At 45.7% G+C, this 23653-nt stretch overlaps 1 protein-coding gene across 3 annotated transcripts in view; it reads left to right on the forward strand.

The window, feature by feature from the left end:
* The window catches only part of ZNF462 (zinc finger protein 462), a 309667-nt gene that overhangs the window by 149100 nt on the left and 136914 nt on the right, over window positions 1-23653 (forward strand). For 2 of the 3 annotated variants that reach the window (XM_029604896.1, XM_029604891.1), the window contains exons 5-6: window positions 37-198; window positions 9987-10270. In XM_029604896.1, coding sequence (XP_029460756.1) covers window positions 37-198; window positions 9987-10270 — 446 coding nt within the window. The remainder of the gene's footprint in view (window positions 1-36; window positions 199-9986; window positions 10271-23653) is intronic. The other variant, XM_029604894.1, reaches the window with a different exon arrangement.

The following is a 23653-nucleotide window of genomic DNA, read 5'->3' on the forward strand; positions in this document are numbered from 1 at the left end:
TATATCTATATACATATATTAATTTCATTTAACCAGATGTTGGGTCACCTGGAAGAAATACCAGAGTCTTTTAGGGAGAAGCGAGTCGTGGGGTACAGATGTAAATTTTGTATAGAGGTTCATCCCACTCTTCGAGCCATCTGTAATCATCTTCGCAAGCATGTGCAATATGGGAATGTGATGAAAGGTGCAATGAAGGTGAGAATTATAGAGACCACTGTGATACGAAGCTACATTGGTGACCTGAGTTACCTACCTGATTGACGTGGTTTCATTTTACAGAATGTTGGGACAGAAAATAATGGTTCTGTGCTAGAAACTGAGCATCCTCACTGCCTTCTTTCTTTCCCTGTTCTATATTCTCCTCCTGGCTGGCTGGCTATGTTAGAACAAACCCAACCAACCAGCTGCGCTCAAGCCAATTGCTTGTAGTAGCTTCACATACAAATTCCAAGCACATCCAAGAATTGCTCTCCAGACTGTGGAGGTTCAGTTTATCTTCACAATTATTGAAGGAGAAACCTTTGAGGCACACTGCCAGCCGCAGCCCAGCAGCTCTTACACGATGTCTCTCTTCTCAGGGAGAGGTTCAAAGACCGAGTGTGGTCTACACTTAGGAAGTGCTTTAGCATTGAATAATGCCTACTTGTATAATGGCAAAAAAAAAAAAAGCCCCTGTGTGTTTCTTGGGGGGAGAGGGGGCTGTGATAGTTAAAGTTTACTGGCTTAGTTTGAAACTGTTTGTTGATTCTCCATCAGGCTGTGAAAGTTTACTTATTAGGATTGATTTTCCATCTCCCTTTGTTATTTTGATGATGTATTGCCTCCAGGCCTAAGTCAAGAGTTTTTGGATGAGGTACAAGATTTCTTTTTGGCCTAGTCCATGTATTTTCCTTATTTTATAGTTCTTGGACATTTTAACCTTCATGTAGATGTGCCTTATTGTTTAAATGCACAGCACCTTTATCCACTCTTGTGTTCAGTGAATTGATTCAATTAGTTTAAGTGCCAACACATGCAAGGTGCCATTGTTTGGGTTTGTTTTTCCACTCCTTTCAGGCTTGATGACAGGAAGAGTTGCAGTTTTTGGACACAGAAGTGGTCCCATGGCCAGATCACCAAGTGGTGAATTTTTTCATTCTGCCTTATTATGCAGAGCTGGACAAGCACAGGAATTGGTCCTGTAAGGGAATCTAGAGGCAAAACTTAAGAACATACGAAATTGCCATACTGTCTCAGACCAAGGGTCCATCAAGCCCAGCATCCTGTTTCCAACAGTGGCCAACCCAGGCTACAAGTTCCTGGCAAGTACCCAAACACTAAGTAGATCCTATGCTTCTAATGCCAGGTATAGCAGTGGCTATTCCCTAAGTCAACTTGATTAATAGCAGTTAATGGACATCCTCCAAGAATGTATGTTGACTATTTTGATGAGTTGTTGGGGAAACATATACCAGAATCTATTATGCTGACATCTGAGAACTTGGTGGATTTGTGATATACTGCGGGAGCTCAACATTTGATTAGAGTGGTCCAAAGAAACTAATTTGGGGATTTAAAAAAAACAACCCTATATACTCCCTGATTCACTACTGAAGTACAAGATTATAAAAGGACCTTATGTCATTTAGAAAAGCATTGGGAGGAAACACGTAGACCAGTGGTGGAGGAAGGTGACTAATGGATATCTTTAATACTGAAAGCAAAAAAGAGAGTTATTACACAGGCTATGTTTTAAGGGCAGAGAGTAATCCAAGGATGATGTTTAGAGTAGTCGTTGGAGTGCTGTAGTATCCAATCCAAGGTCCTGGATGGGTCCCCAGACTGGGAAAGCATATCTTATTTTCATGGTTACATTTTGGTTCTACGGATGGATTTGGATGTGAGAAATATGAGTTGCCCAAGGGAGGGGCCCCACCGTCTAGGTTAGTGGTTGAAGATTTAGGATTAAACTATGAGCTCAAGGGTAGCTTTTCAAGTTTTTGTTCAGTTATCTTTGGGAGGAGGGCTAAAAGGTATTTAAGGCAAGTTTAAAACAGATCAACAAAACTAGATCCTTGTCTTTCATATTTGAAAGCTATGTTGCCAGACTTTATGCTTGTGTGGTTATTGTAGGTTGTGAATATATCTTTGATGGAAGATGTAATGTCAGTGGTTCTTATACAATCCATTATTTTGCCAATCTTGAAAAATAAGGACTTGAACTCTCGTTCTTGCTGTAATTGACTGAATTCTTGGACATCAAGGAAGGATTAGATAACAGTCGTAGGTTTTCACACTGACCGTATTACTGAAATAGTATTAGTTTCATGGTTGGATGATACATTGGCCCTTTTGGATCAAAGGGAATCAGTTTTGCTGGTTCTGTTAGATTTGTGAAGTATATTTGTTTGGTGGATCACTCTCTTCTTTTAACATGTTGCTTGGATTGGAGGGAGGAGTGATTAATCAGGTATCGTCTTTTCTTACTGGAAGGCTACAATCAAACAGGTGAATTTTCAAAAAAGATACGTATGTAAATGTAACATACAATAGCAATTTTCAAAGCCATTTACCCGCATTAATAGCATTTAACTTGGGTAAAACCTATTGTCAATTCAATGGCTTAATATTGAGCAATTTTCAAAAGCCCACTTACCCGTCTAAAGTGCATGTACACACCCAGTTTTTCCTAGCGTGTAGAAGTTGGACTCAGGACCAGTGGGTATAGTGTGCTCCTGATAGCAGTTGGAGACAGAGTCAGATTTCAATCTGATGTCAGCACTACATATACCCGTGCAGGAAGCTCTGCTCTTCAGTATTTCTCTGTCTCAGCAGTTCAGGACTATACACACGCTTGCACAGCGTTAGAAAATCCAAACCAAAGAAGAGAATTCCAAAATACAGAAGAAATAATCTTACCTCTACAGAAGAGTCCCGCTCTCCTGCAGTGATACCTAAGGGTCCCTCCCCAAGTCGAGAATTCCTGAGGTGATTTCCGAGATCCCTCAGAGGTAAGCCTTGGTCCGGTAGCCGGCTCCCGGCGTGGACTTAGCCCCCAGGAATGGGAGTGGCTGAAAGGCAGCGGGTGCAATACCAAGCGTGGCAATGAAGGTAATCTTCCTCTCCCCCCGCAGCCGGAGACCGCCTGGCACAAGACCGGGAAGCGTCGAGGCAAGGTAAGGTAGAAAACTTTTCTTAAAATCTCCTGTCTTCGAGGCTCGGATAGCCGCACAGATCGTCTGTTCAATCGGGTTGAGCAGCCCCGTTTGGGCTAGACCACGATCCAGCACGAGGGTCCTCCCACGTGGAGACCCTCCAGGGGGGCTGCCATCTTGCCCGCGTGGTCGCCTGCCACATTTCGCCCCCTTGCTTGCCATATTGTCCGCACAACTGAGCCGGGCGCACATATCTGTGCCATGCGCACATCGATGTGCACAACGGTGCCGGGCACATAGCGCCACGCTCAACGTTGCCAGGCGCACAAATAGGCCCGCGCGCACATCTTTTGAATCCCGCACGCACAGCGTCGGCGCACCCGGAGTGCACAACTAAGCCTCCCGGCGCACGCATATACATGCACAGACAAGTTTGGAATGACTCCATGCGCACAAATCATGGCACCGCCGGCCATGAAAGCCAAGGGACAAGCCCTCTACCCAGCCTGCCACCTGAGAGCTGCACAACACGAAGTGGCTACTGCCATGTGCCTATAGTGCGAGGCGGCTCTGGGGGAACCGGAACAAGGCCCTCCTCTGCCAGTAGAGGAACCTGGCTCCACCAACGATAGTGCCCGGACCTCTCTATCCCCGGCTCGGCCCCTCCTCAGTCGGGCACTTTGGGGAACGCTGCTGGGTTCAATATAGACCCAGGATCCTTTTCCTGGGTGGAATTCTACAGCCACATGCTCCACCAGAGGACCAAATTCCAGGCCCCTCTCGGCCTCCCCGAGATGTGCCTCCTCCAGACAAAAGCCTCCCCTTAGGGGACATGGACTCCTCGGAGGAAGAGCCAGATTCCCTGGAGGAAGGGGAAATCCTTCCGGGAACGGAACCATACCAAACCATGATGCGTTTCTTCTCTAAAGACAAGCTCTCAGACCTCGTGTCTCAGAGCGCGAAGACGTTGGCCATCCCAGGCACAAGCACCGCAGCGGAGCCAAAGACGAACCCTGTTTTGGTTGGGCTCCAACAGGCCTCACGCCATTTCCCAATGCTTCAGGCCGTACAACAACTGATTGACCTGGAATGGAATGCTCCGGAGGCCAGCTTCAAAGGAGGGCGGGCCCTAGAAGCCCTATACCCCCTGGAACCCTCAGCCAAAGAACTCCTGGGGTTCCCCAAAATGGACGCCATGGTCTGCGCTGTCGCAAAGCGCTCTACCATTCCAGTCAAAGGAGGAGCAGCACTCAAGGATGCCCAAGACAGTCATCTTGAATCCATCCTTAAACAGTCATTCGATGTTTCAGCTATGTCACTGCAGATTGCTGCCTGCTGGTCGTGGTGACACACGCCTGTTTGTCACTTGCTAGGAATGTCACCACACCCATCAATACTGAAACCAGCAATATCCGTCCTCACGGATGCGACATCCGACCTGGTGTACACCTCAGCCAGGGGAGTCTCATCCATTGTGGCAGCCAGAAGGCAACTCTGGCGCCGAAGCTGGTCAGCCGACGCGACTTCCAAGATGAAACTCACGAGAATGCCATTTAAAGGAGCCCTCCAGTTCGGAAGCAAACAAATGGGGTGAATCCCCAGTACCTCGGTTACCGGAAGACAAGAACAAAAGAAGCCAGTGCCTCTCTCCCCGAACATCTAAGGGCAGAGGACCACAGCGTTTTAGACCGCACAAAAATACATAACAAGCACCTCGCCCCACAGACAGGGGCCAGTCCTTTCGGAACAAACACAACAAGAGGGGAGCCGGCTCAGGCCCAGGCCCAGGCCCCAGCCGCACCCCACAATGAAAATAAACAGACCCATCCACAGGAAGAAGCCCTAGGGGGCAGGCTTGCCCTATTCTACCCAAAGATGTGTCGAGATAACGTCGGACAACTGGGTCCAAACCATCATTCGAGAGGGATACTATTTGGACTCCCACAGCATCCCTCCAGACAAATTTGTGAAATCACCGTGCCACTCCCTCTCCAAGAGGACAGTGGTGGGAACCACATTGGCAAAATTACTCGCCCTAAAGGCAATAACACTGGTGCCCACACACCAACAAAATACTGGACACTATTCCATCTATTTTATAGTCTCCAAGAAAGAGGGCACGTTCTTACCCATCCTGGACCTCAAGTCCGTCAATCGCTACCTGAGGGTACCACTCTTTCGCATGGAAACCCTATGTTCGGTCATAAGGACGGTACAGCCAGGAGAATTTCTGACCTCTCTGGATCTGTCAGAAGCCTATCTCCACATCCCGGTCCATCACAATTATCAGCGCTTCCTACGCTGCACGATCCTGGACCATCACTACCAGTTCCGGGTGCTACTCTTTGGGCTAGCTACAGTCCCTCAGACGTTCACCAAAATCAGGGTGGTAGTGGCGGCGACACGGAGGAAAGAAGGAATCCTCGTACATCAGTATCTGGACGATTGGCTGATCAGGGCAAAAATCTCCATAGGAAAGTCATCAGGTGACCACCTGAGTCAAGAATCTACTGCAGAATCTCGGGTGGGTCGTCAACACAACCAAGAGCTGCCTGCAGCCCTCCTAATCACTAGAATTCCTTGGAGTCCGGTTCGACACCAAACAAGACAAGGTCGTTCTTCCCCCTACAAGGAGAAGTAAACTGATGGACCAGTTGCGAAAACTGCTGAGATGTTCTCACCCCAAGGTGTGGGATTACCTCCAAGTCCTCGGCCTCATGACATCAACTTTGGATGTTGTCCCATGGGCAAGAGCCCACATGCGACCACTACAATGTCCCCTACTGTCACAATGGAACCCGATGTCCCAGGACTACGCCGTTCGCCTCCAGCTACCAGCAGAGGCGCGGACCCAGCTTCAATGGTGGCTACAAGAAGACCATCTGAGCAAGGGAGTAAGGCTATCCCCATCGACCTGGGTCTTGCTCACCATGGATGCAAGCCTTCGAGGGTGGGGAGCCCACTACCAGGATCTGACGGCCTAGGGGCAATGGGACAAGGAAGAGTCGGGATGGAACATTAACCGACTAGAAGCACGGGCAGTCAAACTAGCCTGTCTACGATTCAGTCACAGACTCCGGGGCGAATCTGTCAGAGTCATGTCAGACAACGCCACAACAGTTGCCTACATCAACCGCCAGGGAGGAACCAGAAGCCAACAGGTGTCCCTGGAAATAGACCCCTCAATGGCGTTAGTGGAAGCAAACCTACAAGGGATCTCAGCCACCCACATCGCTGGAAAAGACAACGTCTCTGCGGATTACCTCAGCAGAGAGAGTCTAGACCCAGGGGAATGGATGCTGTCGACCACAGCCTTCCAGTTGATAGTAAACCGCTGGGGAACACCAGCCATGGATCTTCTGGCAACCCAGTCCAACGCCCAAGTTCCCAAGTTATTCAGCCACAGACAAGAACCACAATCCCAGGGGATCGACGCCCACGTCCAGACCTGGCCACAGGAAGACTGGCTGTACGCCTTTCCCCCATGGCCACTACTGGGCAGGATCATCCGCAAGATAGAACACCACAGGGGGCTAGTACTTCTAGTGGCCCCGCACTGGCCAAGAAGGCCGTGGTACACAGACATGCAAAGACTTCTGGAGGGGAGCCTCCTGTGTCCACCTCCACACAGGGATCTGCTCCAGCAAGGACCGATCCTCCACAAAGACCCAACTCGAGTCTCTCTTACGATCTGGCCATTGAGAGAAGTCGCCTGAAGAAGAGCGGATACTCGAGGTCAGTGATTGACACCTTGCTCTGAGCACGTGAGTTTTCCACATCTTTAACTTACATACAAACATGGAGAATATTCGAAGCCTGGTGTGAACTCTGTGACATCCTTCCGCAGACAGTCAAAATTCCCATGATCCTGGAATTTCTGCAGGACAGCTTGAGGAAGGGTTTGTGTCTCAACTCCATCAAGGTTCAACTGGCCGCGCTGGCCTGTTTCAGAACCAAAGTGGACGGCATCAGTCTATTTTCCCATCCAGACGTCTTCCGCTTACTGAGAAGGGTCAAGCAAATCCGACCACTACTAAAGTGGCCAGTACCCCTATGGAATCTCAATCTAGTACTTGACTTCCTAGCGGGAGCTTCTTTCAGACCTACATGCGGTATGTCCCTACGGCTCCTGACCTTGAAGACTGCATTCCCAGTGGCAATGTGTTCAGCCCGTCGCATCTCCGAACTTCAAGCGCTGTCCTGTGGGGAACCGTTCCTCAGACTCACACCGGGATCCATACAGCTGTGCACTGTCCCCACCTTCTTTCCAAAGGTGGTTTCTCCTTTCCATCTAAACTAAACCATCTTGCTGCCATCTCCAGACGAGCATAAGGACTCAGAAGACTCATGCCTTCTATACCATCTTAACATCGGCAGACTCCTAGTCCGATACCTGGAAAGATCGGAATCCGTACAAAAGACGGACCACCTGTTCATCCTTCACAGCTGGAAGAAACAAGGGGAAGCAGCCTCGCGGACAACTATAGCCTGCTGGATCAAAGAAGTAATCAAGGCGACCTACGTAGAGGCAGGCCAGCCTCCACCTCTACAAGTCAAGGCCCATTCCACAAGGGCCCAGGCAGTGTCATGGGCAGAAACCAAGATGCTGTCATCCGCCGAGATCTGGCGGGCGGCGACATGGTCCTCCATTCACACCTTCTCGAGGTTCTACCACCTGGATGTTCAGGCCAGGGAGGTCACAGCATTCGCAAGGGCAGTACTAAGCGGGCCATGGGCAGCCTCTCACCCAGTTCAGGAGTAGCTTTTGTACATCCCATTGGTCCTAAGTCCATCTGCTACACACTAGGAAATGGAGAAATTACTTGCCTGATAATTTCGTTTTCCTTAGTGTAGACAGATGGACTCAGTATCCCGCCCATGGCTGCCCCAAAATCCAGAAACCTCAGATGACAATCCCCGAGAGCAAGACAAGCACTGGTAAGTCAGACTTTACCCCTAGTTAAGACACCCATAATTGCAAGGTGTCGGAGTTTCTCGGCTGAATGCACTGGTGATCTCCAGCTAGAAATCACGTCAACCAGTTCAAGTTACTCAAGTTGATCGAGTTAACCAAATTAATCAAGTTATTCAAACACACATATATCCACTTGTTTTTCGAGGAGAATACTGAAGAGCAGAGCTTCCTGCACGGGTATATGTAGTGCTATCGTCAGATTGAAATCTGACTCCATCTCCAACTGCAATCAGGAGCACACTATACCCATTGGTCCTGAGTCCATCTGTCTACACTAAGGAAAATGAAATTATCAGGTAAGTAATTTCTCCATTAAGCATGAAAATGTTTTTGAAAATCAGGCCCTGTGTGTTTTGGGGGTGCGAAAGCTGGTGCTAGAGAGATTTGGCGTGGGGGGCGTCTTTGTTGCGGTTCCTTATTAATATCTGTTTACATCTTCTGGGTAGATTGATCCAGTCTTATGGATTTATCTACATTCAGTTGTACAAGTGAATGAATGTGTGGCTTAAGTAGTGGGGTGGCTAGTTGATAGTAAATTGGCGTTAAATCCTAGCAAGATGGAAATTTTATATCTTTGATCTCTGGATAATTTTTGTGGGTTGACAATTACACCTATATCTGATGCAAAATCGATTCATTATCAGATCTGGAATCACAAGTCTCTCTTGGCTCAAAATACTTATTTTGGTGAAGCAGCTGCATCTGTTCATTGATCTGAGGGCTTTAAAAACTGTAGTTTACGCTCTGGTCTTTGCACAAATTGATTATTGTAATGCTCTGTATATGAGTTTACCAGCTACACCCATGCATAAATTACAGTTAATATAGAATATTGAAGCAAGAATTGTGACAGGTAGTTCAAAATGTACTTTTCCTATGCAGTTGTTTCCCATTTCGACTAGGAGTAAGTTTGATACTTGTGTTGGCCTTTTGTGTGTTATGGGTTAAGTGGTATAAACCAACAATAAATTTGATGTTTAATTAGGCTGGGTTACCTGCTTAGAGTGTTTGAATGATGCAGGATATACATTTTTAAATAAATACATAGTCTTACAGTACAGACAATTTGCCTTGTACAATTTAGGAATAAAGATTTTTTCTATTGTGGTTACTGTGTATTCCTACAGTACAGACAGTTTGCCTTGTACAATTTAGGAATAAAGATTTTTTCTATTGTGGTTACTGTGTATTCCTACTGTACAGACAGTTTGCCTTGTACAATATAGGAATGGCTCCTCGGATGTGGAATATAATCTTCCTGTTAAAATTTGGCTAGAACTTAGCCTTCCTGTTTTTAAGGAAAGTTAAAAACATAGTTGTTTTCATCAGTGTTAAGTGACTTGGTGAATTATACGAGGTTATTGATGGTTGTGGGTTGTTTGCTAATGGGCCCATAATGAAATGTTTGGTCAAATTTAGTGCTATGATTTTATGGGGTTTTGTATTTTATAATTTGTTAATCTTATTGTTTATATGTTTCATATATTGCATGCTGTTGTTCACCACCTTGATCAAATTTTTTTTTACCTGTAAGGTGGTATTGAAATATTTATAAATTAACCATGATAATTTTTAAATCTTTCCAACAGTTTCTTTTCAAAGACTCTAGAGCACAGTGATATTACCAAACATTGCTAAATCTGCTCTGCCATAAGTGCCTTATGATGTGACTCTATTGGTGATTTTCAACATATGGTCTCTTGATGCATTCGGAGAAATGATGCTGGATTTTTCTCAACAATATTCTACATGTGTATTATGGGACACATGCTAAGGAAAGATTTGTTTATTCTGTGTGTCTAACAAGGAAGTGGAATGAGCAGGAAGCGGCTGACAGAACTGATGAGCATTCTACCTTTTTTTTTTTTTTACAGGAAATTACAGATTCCTCCGATTTAATAACAGCAAACCTCGGCGATGAGGATGCTAAAACCTTTGATGGTGGAGCAGATGGTGCCACAGAGGACAACACAGCAGAGGTGACCCTGGAAGATGAATTGCAGCCTGGAGGCTACCACTGCACCCAGTGTGATCGCGTTTTAATGTCCATGCAGGGCCTGCGCTCTCATGAAAGGAGCCATTTGGCATTGGCAATGTTTACCCGTGAAGACAAGTATAATTGCCAGTATTGCTCCTTTGCCTCTACTTTCAGGCACAAGTAAGTTTTTTGACCCACAAGCCAAGCAGTAATGCCAGCCCACGTACTAATTTATAGGGCGTTAAGAGCTATAGTACATGCAGGGCCAGCGGGATCATTAGGTGGAGTAGACAGTCACCTAGAGTGCTGGAAGGGGTCAGCGCAGCAGAGTCGAAGGTAAGGGTGGCATTTTTGAATGGAGTAAAGAGACGTGGCTGAGGAACAGTGATGGGCACGTAGTGGGGTGCAGAGCTCATCTTGGTGAGAGAGAGAAATCAAGTGATGATGTGATGTCATGACCGTCTGGGGTGGCTGCAGACCCTTGCATCGGCACTGAGTACATGGGTGTTAGGGAATGCCCATGTTAATGCGCGTTTAACACAATTGTTAATGTAAACACCTTTTAGTACAGATTTCTCTTAGCATGTCATTCTTTCAAAAGCTGACTGTATGTAGTAAAGTGAATGGTTTGGCAGTAAATAATAATAAAAAAAAACCATAGAAAAGCAAAATATGTTATAAAAAAATGGAAGGGGGGGGATCTTTTTTTGAAAGAGGTGATTGGTTGCGACACAAATAGAAAAAATGTTTGCTTCTGAAATTCGCTCAGTATCCTACTGCATATTGGCCCTAAAGAGTATGTTGTCAAAGCCTACATTAACATGCATTCAAGCACGAAATAATTTAGGGTGGTTACATGCCAGGACTTCAAATGTAAATCTTACATGTTACATATTACTGTTCAAGATTTTGCCCTTTTCACCTTATCAGAATGTTTTTCACTGTATCTATCATTGATCTAAATTTGTAGCAAGTGTAGTTGATTTGCTTAGAATGCATTTGACAGGTTTAAAATTATATGGCACCATGGGCTATTAATTTAGCAAGTGAATTAGCTTTAAAGTATCTGCAGCTAAAACATGGTAAATGTCTTTTCCTTTATGGTTCTGTGAAGTATTATTTAAAGGAGAGTCATCTGGGTTGTTTCCTGTGGCGCTCCCTGTTTGTAAGAAATGCACTTTTTGAAACGTCAGACAGTCAGAGTTGGGCACACCAAGAAGAGTTATCCGCGTGAAAAGAGGTGAAAGGCAAAGCAGGGAGATTTCATACTTTCCTCTTCCATGCAGTCATTTACTGGATTTACTCTCCACCTTCTCTTTAGTCTTCCTCCCTTCTTCTAATGTCTCCCACCCCACAGCTGGCGATTCACTGCGCAGCTTGGAGCTCTTCCTTCCATGTTGCTGAAGTTCAGCTGCATGGTATCTGTTTCACGCCCCTGTAGTGCGTGCTGGGAGTCTTGTCCTTGCCAAAGTTTCCCCTTTTCCCTGCGGAAGACTTGGTCACTATGCAAACTTTGGTTATGACCATGGCTTTTTTCATTTTTGGTTTATATTTTTATTGTTCCCGGGAATTATCAATGTTTCTTCAACACGATGGGAGGCAATTTTATTGCAAAAACCCCACATCTCATCATTTTTCTTGGTAAAAAGCCGGGTTTATTTTGGGGGTCAGACGTATGAAGTGCCGCTCTGCCTCTTCTCCTGGCTGGCAGGAGGTGCCATGGGGCTGTAATGGCAAACCAGGGCTGGGGTTTGTACTGTGACGTGGGGGTGGAATCTAGGCTAGTTAGAAATACGGTGGGTCCGAAACAACATTCTAAGTGTTGCCTGTTAGAAAAATAGGAGGGAAATCATTAAAAAAAGGAGTAATATATTTTAAATCCCAGGATCTTTTTAGTAGAAATCTGAAAATAAAGGGCCTTAGTTATAACAAACTGAGATCTGGATTCTTTAGCCCATTTTGTTATAAAGAGTGACCATGGTGCCACTTTTGCTAACCTCAAAGATTTGTGATCTGAAAATATTTTATTTTGAAAGGAATTGGCGGTAAATAAATTGAGAGAGTATTAGGGATCTATTCTGTGTATTGAATCTAGTTATTACAGTTATAGATTACGTATGCCTAATGTCATGTTTGCTTTATTTTTTTGTAATCCATTGCGAGTGTTCTCAACAATCCAGCAGACTAAAACTTGTTTAAATTAAATGAAAGGGTAATTTTCGAAAAGACTTCGGGGGTAGTGCTTTTCCCATGGAAATGGCCCTTTAGAAAAGTGTGTGACTGATACAAGTGTAAAATTGCATGCACGCACACTGTATGCACATACTTCTCTATTTTATGAGTCAATTTTCAAAGGGGGTTACACGTGGAAAATTAACACATGCATAAGTGGCCTGTATATATATACTATTTTATAACCATCAAAATTACACACATTTTCGGGTTCGCAGTACAAATAAAAGTGGTCTTAAAATGTTCTGGAGCAGGGTCGAGAGGGACATGCAGAAGTTATTTAATAAGAGATTTATGCCAATACCTTAGCCAACTTATTTGTGCAATTTTATTCCTGCTAATTGATTTGGGCAAACAAAATGGAACTTGTCTGTTTTCTGATACTTTTGGTTGGGAGGACTGAATGAACTGGAGGGAAGTTCAGGACGAAGTACTGGGGGGGGGGGGGGGGCTGAGTGAATTGGCGGATGTACGGGCAAACTGCTGATTTCAAGTATGCATGTATATTTTAAAATATATCTGCCTCCACGTATAAATCAGGGTTTTATAAAGAAAAATAAGGATTCTCCGAGGACAAGCAGGATGGTAGTCCTCACACATGGGTGACCTCATCAAATGGAGCCCAATACGGAAAACTTATGTCTAGAAACTTTCACTAGCCATAATGAGCATGCCAGGCATTTCCTATACCACGTGAACATGCAGGATCCCTCTTCAGTCTCTTTTTTTTCTGCAGAGCTGTGATCCTCACAGTTTGATTGAACTCTAAAAACTTGGCTTTTTACTTTCTGGAAAACGTTGGGGGGTTTTCGCAGTTTTTCACGATCCTTTTCTTCAGTCTGTCGCTGGGTCCCTCTCAGTGCCTCCCCGTAGTGTCCCCAGTCAGGGTTTTCGGCGTTTTGGTAAGTTTTGCGGTCTGTTCTCCCCAAGGTGGCAGTGCCTCTGTGCCCGCCGGCCATCGATGGCTGCCACCATCATTCTGTCCTTCTACCGTTTTGTTTTATCCCATCATGGCTATGTCTGGCTTTCGCCCCCCAGTCCCCAAGGACCATGTTCATCTCTGATCCTCATGAAGTTTGCATTCTCTGCCTAGGGTCATCGCATGACATCCGGGGTTGCTGCTTTTGCGCCCAGATGACCCCGAAGGGACATTGGCATTCAACTCGACAAGATGAATCAGCTCTTTGGGTTGAAGAAGTCCAAGCCATCATCATCAGCATCAAAGGACCTCAAAGCCACACCGATGGATACCTCACCATCAACATCGGCAATTCCATCGAGGTCACCTGTGGATAGGAGCGTCGGAGACTGTCCGTTGTCGATCTCCTCCGGACCGAGGATGCTTAGTTTGTTGTCCTTGACGTCAGCACCAGGGAATGACCAGGCCAAGCATCAAGGAAAGCCTAAAAGAATCGGAATGGTCCCCATCATCGATGCAAGGTGACAGGCACGGGGATGCACCAATTTTGCTATGATGCCCCCAAAGCAACCCTGTGGCGAGGAGCACCCACCCTCCATCAATGCCCAGGGTCCATGACAGTCTCCACTGGTCCTGGTGCTAGTTGCTATTCCTCTCGCCGGTACGAGGAAGATCTGGCCAACCCTCCTTCCTCCCAGTTAGTTTTGGCATTGGCAATGCTCGAGGAGGAGCTGGAGCGTCGAGTCCAGCTGGCGGTGGAGCAGGTGCTACGGGACTTCGTTCCTATGACACCAGAGCCGGTACTGCCCATCCTTGTACTGCCTCTGGAGAAGCTCAGTGTGCTTATCATTGCATTACTGACCCAGCTGGCATCTGTTCCCAGGATGGCACCTGGCATCGAGGCCTCCTCCTACCGATAGAGTGGTCAACACGGTTCCTCCAAGGAGCAAGCTTCACCAAGGCCCGTGGAGATGCCGAGGCCTGTAGTGCCCCGTTCATTTCCATTGGTGCCTGCATCTCTGGATGTAGGCCGAGCACCTAGGGCCCCATCCCCTGTGGTATACAGTGAGTATGAGGATCCCTATGTCCCCTGGAGGGTTGATCAGACAGAGTCTTCATCCAAGGATTCAAATGGTCATTTGTCAGACCCATATCTGGATGAGCAAAGGAAGTCTCCGCCTGAGGACTTAATCTTCACAGGACTTGTGAGGGTGATGGTGGAGGCCATCCCATTCCAGCTTTTGACAGAGGAGGATGCTAGGCACAAAATGCTTTAGATCCTCCAGTTTGTGGAGCCTCCTAAGGCGATTGTGGCGGTCCCAGTACATGAGATCTTTAAGAAGTTGCTGCTGAAGATTTGAGAATACCCCCTCACAGTGGCTCTCGTTAAGAAGGCAGACTGAGTTTACCTCATTCAGAAGGCTGCCGGATTTGATAAATGTCAGCTGCCTCACCAGTCGGTGGTGGTCGTTGAATCCACCTTCAATAGGGCCAAGCGCTCTTGGACCCATTCCTCTGCTCCTCCAGGGAAGGACCACAGAGCGATGGACGCTCTTGGGAGGATGTTGTTCCAAGGCGCCATGCTTATTGCTCGTATCACTCCATGATACATGAGCCAATACTTGTGGGGCATCTGGAAGTAAGTGCAGGAAGTGGCTGAGCAGCTGCCTCAATAGCAGCAAGACATCCTCATGTCGCTGGTGCATAAGAGTCTGGAGTGCGGGAAACATGAAGTCCGTGTAACCTACGATGTTTTCGATATAGCTTCGAGGGTCTCTGCAGCAGGAATTAGCACTCACAAAATGACATGGCTGTGGGCCTCAGACCTCCGATCAGAGGTAAAGGAACGACTCGCTGACATGCCGTGTACTGGAGAGAATCTCTTCCAAAGGTTTCATGATGGTCCCAACTCCGGGAACATCAAGAATCTCTCCAGCAACTCTCTGCCAGTGCTCTGGACTTGTCCTCCTCTGCAGGAGGCCCTCGTGGCTGGGGCCTGGGAAGACTTTCTTTTGCCAAAGGAAGTACTATCCTTTGCCTCCTCAATCCCATCAACACCATCAGAGCTCCTGTGGCCTTCCCAGGCAGCAGTGAGCTTTCAAGCCCTAACTAACTCCTTGTTCAACTCTGGGGATGGGGTTTTGACTGGGCTGTAGTGAGCGTAAGCCGGTTTCCCGTAGCCGGGACAATGGATCCTCCGGTCAGGGGCAAGCTACAGTTCTTTGCGAGCCACTGGCCTAGTATAACCTCAGACCATTGCGTTTTGTATAGGAGTACCAATTAAATCTATTGGGTGTCCTGCCAAATTGCTCTCCGTGGGGGCCGGTAGCACATCAGGAGGTACTACAAGCGGAGCTGTCCTCCCTCTTAACTGCCAGAGCAGTTGAGCCTGTACCACTAGGGCAAAGAGGATGGGGATTCCTCTCCAGGTACTTCCTAATTCCAAAGAGAACAGGAAGACTCTGTCTCATCCTAGACCTGAGGGCCTTGAACAAGTTTCTAAAAAAAAGAAAAGTTCAAGATGGTTTCTCTGGGCATCTTGATCCCACTCTTGTAAAAAAAAAAAAAAAATGGGGACTAACTATGCTCCCTCGACCTAAAAAGATGCATATACCCATATTGAGATCTTCCCCGGTCACAGGAATTATCTGCAATTTGTAGTGGGCAAACAGCACTTCCACTACCCGGTGTTGCCATTTGGGCTTGCATCCATCCCACTGGCCTTGCAGGTGGCACACCTCTGCAGACTGGATTGCATGTTTTTCCATATCTGGGCGATTGACTGGTCAAGAGTACGTCTCAGGCAGGGGCCTCCAGATCCATGTGCTTGACCATTCGGGTGTTAGAGTCCATTACCTCAGTTAGTCTTCATCGGAGCCCTGCTAGACATAGCTCAGGCGAATGCTTTTTGCTGTGCCAGAAGGCCGTCTCCTTGGCAACCATTGCGGCATGAGTTCAGTAGAGGCAGCAGGTATCAGCCTGACACATGTTGAGGCTGTTGGGCCACATGGCTCTGACCGACCATGTCACTCCCTTGGCATGTTTACCCATGCGCAGAGCCCAGTGGACCCTGAGGTTTCAGTGGTGGCAAGCCACTCAGAATCTCCAGTATTGTATCCAAGTCACCCCATCTCTCAGGGACTCATTGTCCTGGTGGCTGGTACTTTCCAATCTGGAACGGGGCATTTCCTTATGGAGTATCCATACTCAAATTGTACTAACTACGGATGCATCCACCTGGGGTGGGGAGATCATGTGGATGGGCTCAGCACCCAGAGTCTGTAGTCTGCTCAGGAACATTCTTGTCAAATCAACTTCTGGAGCTCTGAGCGATCAGGTACACGCTATGGGCTTTCAGAGATCGGCTACCCAACAAAGTTGTTCTGATCCAGACTGACAACCAAGTAGCCATGTGGTATATCAACAAGCAAGGAGACATGGGATCATACCTCCTGTGTCAGGAAGCGGTCCAGATCTGGTCGTGGGCCCTGTCTCACGGAATGGTGCTCAGGGCCTTGTACCTGGCCGGGACAGAGAACGTGGTGGCAGACAGGCTGGTTCCTGGAACAGAGGATAGTGAATTAGATATTTCGCGTTTGGGGGAGCCTAGATGTAGATCTGTTCACATCCCCCTGCAACAGGAAGGTACCTGGGTTCTGCTCCCTGTCCAGATCAGATGGCAAACCAGCCTCAGACGCCCTGGCCCATCACTGGAGTAAGAGTCTTCTGTACGCGTATCCTCCGATTTCCTTAGTGGAGAAGACTCTCGTGAAGCTTCGCAAGGACGACAGAGGAACTATGATCCTCATAGCCCTTCACTGGCCGAGACAGATCTGGTTTCCACTCCTGCGGGAGTTGTCCATCCGTAAACTGATCAATCTGGAGACTTTCCCAGATCTCATCACGCAAGATCAGGGCAGGCTGGGGATTCTGGAGAGGTAGTATCAATAACCCTTGAAGGGGGAGGTGGGGAGAGTCCAATCCATTGCACCATAAGGGACTACTATTGACCAGACACTGCACAAGCTTAGTTGGGTTCCAGAGGGAGCAGGGGGTGTGTGGCTGCTGACTGAGGATTGTCACTGCAACGCTTGGGCTAATTGTGTAGGGAGAGCATTGTAAAAGGGGAAAATCCCTGAATGTTTGCTAATGAAGGATCACGGCAAATTAGCACACTATAGGGCAAGTTCCAATCAAGCTGGAAACCCAGAAGAGATAAAGGAAACTGCCAGGCCGTAAAAAAAAAAAAAACAAAGAAAGTAGTAAAAGTTCAGTGCCAGCGCCAGTCCCAACAAACTCTCACATGATAGGATGAGATCACAGTTTGGTTTGAAGGGGAAATAGTTAGGAAAAACAATCCAGGATGCCATCCACACCTCACAGATAATTTCCTGATTTGGGTTTGGTGCTTATGGCTGCACTGTTTTCAAGAAAAATATCACTTCAGCACTGTGCCTGGGGGGAGAGGCAGAATATATAAACAGATATATTTAAAGAGAAAGGTATCCTGATTGAGTATTAAAACATCTTTTCTGTTTCTTGGTTCTTCTGTAGGATTTTTTTCTAGGTCTTTTACTTTTTTTCCAAATGTTTTTTGTCTTACATGTTTTTAGAGTTTTGCTGTAAAGAGAGAAACAAAAGGTAATGCCTCTTGCCTCCTTTTTTTTTTTTTTTTAATTTATTCCAGCAGCTTCTTCTCTCCCTTTGAGCTTCTAGCTTTATCGGAACGGGCCCAAACTGTGGCTGTGATGCAAGAGGCCTTTATTCATAGTTACAGTGAGACGGGAGGGGGCATTCCCTTGCCTCCTACTCTTAAAAAAAAAAATCCTCCCTCAGTTGCTCATTCTGTACATCAGGATGTCGCTAGCACTGGTTGCTTGTAAGTCAGGAGAGTAGCACTTCCATCTGCATAGTAACATAGTAGATAATGGCAGAAAAAAGTCCAATTGGTCCATCTAGTCTTTCCATAAAAAAAGAAAAACATTCCTGACTTCTCCTTAATCTATCCCGTAGAGGCTTTTATCATCTCTCTTTGTTCTATAACTTCTTTTCCATTGGAAAAGGTTTGATTCGTGTGTGCACTATTTTTATACCTTTTAAGTATTTCATGTCTCAATGTCTATTATATCTTCCCTGTCTCACCTCTTCTTTTAGGATATAATATTTAGATCCCCAAGTCTCATCTTACAGGGCTTCTGGTGCGCTGTTTTGGTGGCCCTTCTTTGCCGCCACTCCACTCTTGTGTCTATCCTTCTGGAGATACAGTCTCCAGAACTGAACCAGGGTCTCACCAATGACCTGCACAATGGTATAATCACTTCCATTTTCCTACTAGTTATTACGCTCCTCTTGTACCCTAAGCACCTCTTCAACTCTAGCCACTGCCTTGTTGCACTGCTCTGCAACCTTGAAATCACTGGGTAGAATCAATCCAAGTTCTTTTGGCCTGTTCTTCAGACTTCAGTAGCCCATATGTCAACCTATACTGCTCCCTTGGATTTCTGCAGCTAAAGAGGGCAATTTTCATGTTTAACATGTGGAAATCTCTCTTTCAAAATTGTCTCCCCCTTCACTCGTGTAAAATGACATGCATGGTGCTAGTGCAGAAAAAGAGGAATTCCCGGAGGCAGAGTTGGGGAGGGGTTAGTGCTTACGTATGGACTCGCACAAGTTCACATGCATAATTTCTCTGGAAAAAATAAATATGTGCACAAGTAGCAGGTACAGGTCTGTGCAGGTATATTTTCTCAACCCAATTTTCAAAGGAAAGGGTTTTCCCTTTGAAAGTTGATTTTTAAAGTCTGCACACTTCTGCACACAGGTTTGAGAGTTGCCCTGAAAATGCATTAAATGAAGCTGCCAAGTAGCTGACCACTCTACAAGCTTTCTTAGATCACATCTCATACTGTCTGTTTCCTCAGGCAAGTCCAGAATGTTGTAGATTTTGGTGTTTTTTAAATAAGAAAAACTCCGCTATATCACTCACAAAAATATTGAATAGAACTGGCCCCAGGGCCAATTCCTGAGACCCTCCACTCATCACTTTTATTTCTTTAGTGTGAACTGCATTTACCACTGCACTTCATCGTCTTATCCCTCAACTAGTTTCCAGTCCAGTCCACCAACTTTGGTTCCATTCCTAGGCTCATAAACTATTTATGTACCTCCTATGGAGGGCAGTAACAAAGGTTTTGTTGAAATCCCAGTGTGATTCCCTGGTCACCAAATCGAGGAAACGTAGCAAATCCCTTTGACATCATCTCACTCTGGTAAAACAAAACCCTTAGATCCTGCAACTCACCAGATTCACGGTGCTGCATGATCCCATTCTTCCAATATATATCCATGAATTTTCCTACCACCAAAATCAGACTAACAGCTGTCATTTCCAACCTCATCGCTTTTATAAAGAGGGGCTCCAGATTGCTCTCTCCCGTGTCCAAAGTTCTATTGAAGAGGTCTTTAGAGGGCCTGCCAGAACCTCTCCGGAGCTCCCATAATATCTTAGGATGTATTTGCCTAGCCCCGAGTTTTTCTTATTCCACACAAACACACTCATCTATAAACAGAATGACTTCTTACCTCATTTCAGTACGTACCCCTTGCCAATAATCGGCAGTCTTTCTCCAATCCTGTCTTTAATAAATATCGAACACTAGTATTTAGCAAACATCTTCTTTTTCCTTGTTCCCCTCCCCCCCCCCCCCCAAACACACCCACACACATTTCTCCCTTTCTCTTTACAATCTTACAGTTCCAGTCCTGGCCTTCTTTCCTTTACTGAACTGTCTGGTAAAAAGTCTTTATTTTCACTTGTGCCTTTGCCATCCTGACTTCCTTCCCTGCCTCTTTCAGCTTTCCAGATATTCTTCCTTGTGCTCCTCTTTGTAAAATCTCTTGTATGTTTTGAATGCTAATTGTTTTCTCTTTTCCAGGCATCTCTTTTGAAAACTATCGTGGTCTCTTTTTCCTCTTACTTTTATTTATTTTTTTTGACATTCATATATTTGTTGCTTTTTCTATAGCTCATTTTAATTTAACAAAGTGATATTCTACTTCTCCTATCTTCTCCCATCCTGCCACCACCTCCTTAATGTACTTCCCCATTTTAGCAAAGATGTAATTTTTAAAATCCAGGACTTTGACCTTTGTGTGACACCTTGGCTGTTATATCAGACCATAAAGGTCATCTTCTGTTCCCCGTTCTCTGTAAACCGATGTGATGTACCCACTAACATCGGTATAAAAAAAGCGTTAAATAAATAAATAAAGGTGAATTTTAAAAGCCCAGCATGTGCCAAAACTGGGAGATATGCACACAAGTCAGGCTTGCGCGTGCTGGTGGATTTTTATGCAGGCGCATAAATGAAAAGATTTTTTTTAAAGGGGCGGGGCAAGGGTATTCCTGGATTCAAACTTGAAATTTGCATGTAAATACACGTGCTGGCATGCGCTGGGGTCTCCACCGCATAACTTTACTTCTGCTATGATGGTGTGAAAGTTGTAAAACAAAAACTTCTAGGCAGATCAGCGGATTTTAAAGGTCAGGTCTAACAGGCAAGAAGGGAGGCTATTAAACTAGGGGAGTTTGGAAGTCCTATCCCTTACCTGGGCGAACTGGGCAGGAACTGGGAAAACTGGTAATGGCAGCGCACATGTCTTTTAAGATCATCCCCACTTACATGGTAGAAGCATCATTTGCGTGTGTTCACTTAAAATTACGTGCGCGTGGGGGGCGCTAGCACCACAGAGCAAATTGGACGCATGAACTCGAGCTGGAATCCCCAAGCCGTTTAATAAGAACTTGCTAGTGAAAAAGGGACTGTGACTTCAATTAACAACATCTATATAGCAGCTATACCCTTAAAGATGGCCCAGAAGAAAAAAGGCCTTGACTTTAAGCAGTACTTGTATTCAAAAAAATGTACTTACAGATGAGGGGCCTAGTGAGGACGGAGAACACATGAGCCTAATCTCGCTTGAGGAGGAGGCCGTTACCCCCTCAAGTGATGTTGGAGGGAATGCAACGGAGATACCATCCAGAGATGAATTCCAGCAATAGTTTAGTGAGCTTCGGAAGGATATGAAATCAAACAAAAAGGAAGTAATGTCTATGATGCTGGACATGCGGGAAGAAATGGCAGAGACTGGGAGGCGCATTGATGACTGACACATGCGAATCGATGCACAAACAGCTAGAGTGGACACTTTACAAACACAATGCGCTCGATTAACAACTGAGAATGCCGAGATTCAAGCAAAGCTTGAAGATTTAAAAAAACAGAGCCGAAGAAATAACTTTCGTTTCCGAGGGCTACCCGAGGTGGAAGAGTACTCCGACTGTACAGAGACGGTCAAGAATCTATGCAAATTCCTTCTTGAAAATCAGCAAGGGCCGGTTAACGAGGAAGGTGAGCAAGAGATAGAGATTGAGAGAGCTCACAGATCTCTGGGCCCGAAAATAGGCAACAAGCCTTGTGATATAATTGCCTGCTTTAACTGTTATACCATAAAAAAAAAAGGTACTTCAGGCAGCTAAGAGGCAACAAGCGTGGGTTTGGAACTCCCATTCCATCTCTGTTTTCGCCAACATTTCTCCTCTGACTCTCCGGAAACAGTTGGAATTCAGGGAAATTACCACAGTCTTGTGCAGAGAAGGAATCAGATACAGATGGCTGTTCCCCTTTGGGATAGCCATAATGATCCGCAGTTCTACCTCCAGAGCAAAGACTGTAGAGGAAGCAGCTGCCATGTTGAAGGAAGTGGGCCATGTGGTCAAAATATCTACCGCGGCCAAGAATTTCCCACAGACTCAGAGTGGAGACTCCCCGAAATGGCAGAGGGTGACTAAGAGTGGCCAGAGACTGCGACGCCATTCCGGAGACCTCGTCCAAGCTAAGGTTTCAGATAAGGGATGAACAGACACTGAAGTTGTGGGGGAATCACTCATTTCCTGTTGAATGTGGACTCTTTTGCCAGCATGAGGGTCTATTAAGTTGATTAATTCTCGGGAGAGATATAGTTGTTATTGAACCATGGTTTATGCTCTACATAAAATGGGATTAATGTAAGACCACGCAAGATTATTGAATTATTTAACATCCCCGGCTCGGGGAGAAAGGGGGCATGCTCTGCAAGTGTATACGCCTTCATCTGCAGTAGCAGATCTGCTATGACTGAATGGCAGCGTCGGAAGGATAAGGGAGGGTGGGCGGGGGGAATTTGACTACGGTGTTATAATTCATGTTGTATAAATGATCATCATGGTAGGCTAGAACGTGTGTATTTTCCTACACTGTGTAATTCTCCAGAAACAAATATCATTGAGATATGGGATTACACAAGGAATTTGCATGTATTGCAAGGCAGGGGGGTTGGGCTGTTGGGACTTGGAGGGGACACAGTACATTCTATCTTATTAACATAACAGGATGACATCCATTAAAATATGGTCTATTAATGTTAAGGGCTTGAATAGTCCACGTAAATAACATTTAATTAGGGCAGAAGCTCAGAGCACTGGAGCAGCCATCATAGTGTTCTTAGTGTTTGGGTAATTGCCAGGTTCTTGTGGCCTGGTTTGGCCTCTGTTGGAAACAGGATGCTGGGCTTCATGGACCCTTGGTCTGACCCAGCATGGCAATTTCTTATGTTCTTGTTCTTATTCTTACAAGAAACTCATTTAAAAAGGCGTTACGAACATTTGCTGAAGTGTCAGCTATACCCTCGCCAGTTTTTTGCGGCAGCATCAAAAATAGCTAAATATGCTGGGGTGAGCATCCTGCTACATAAAGATTTCCAGTGTCATGTTCAAAAAGTGCAGGAAGACCCGGGTGGGCAATTTTTGTTACAATTGCAAATAGGACAGGAGATATATTCTTTTTTTAATATATCCACTCCCAACACAGAGTACATTGAATATATACAGGGACTGAGGAAGAGGGTCATTTTGTGTTAGCCAGGGACTTCAATCTAACGACCCACCCCCAATTAGATAATTCCATGGGTGGCGGTTTGGGAACAAAAGTCTTTTATTCAAAGATGGGAGCTATTAGACATATGGTGGTCTCGACACCCCCATGACAGAAACTATACTTTTTACTCCAACCCTCATGGTTCATACTCACAAATTGATTCTTTTCCTAGTGGATAAAATTCTTAGTCAGAAGATCACTAGGGTGGATATGGGTCTGATAATGTGGTCTGACCATGCCCCGATGTGGTTAGAAATGCAGATAGTGGATCTGGATCCTGGAAAGAGATTTTGGAAATGAATGACACGTTGTTGGAAGATGAGGCCTTCTGCACTACAATCAATGATGTGATTAGTGAATATGAGCAATTTAATGAGGCCACTATACATGATCCCCCATTATATTGGGAATGTTTGAAAGCGGTGCTTAGAGATAGAT

The sequence above is a fragment of the Rhinatrema bivittatum genome, chromosome 1 (assembly GCF_901001135.1).
Source record: "Rhinatrema bivittatum chromosome 1, aRhiBiv1.1, whole genome shotgun sequence".
Classification (NCBI taxonomy): domain Eukaryota; kingdom Metazoa; phylum Chordata; class Amphibia; order Gymnophiona; family Rhinatrematidae; genus Rhinatrema; species Rhinatrema bivittatum.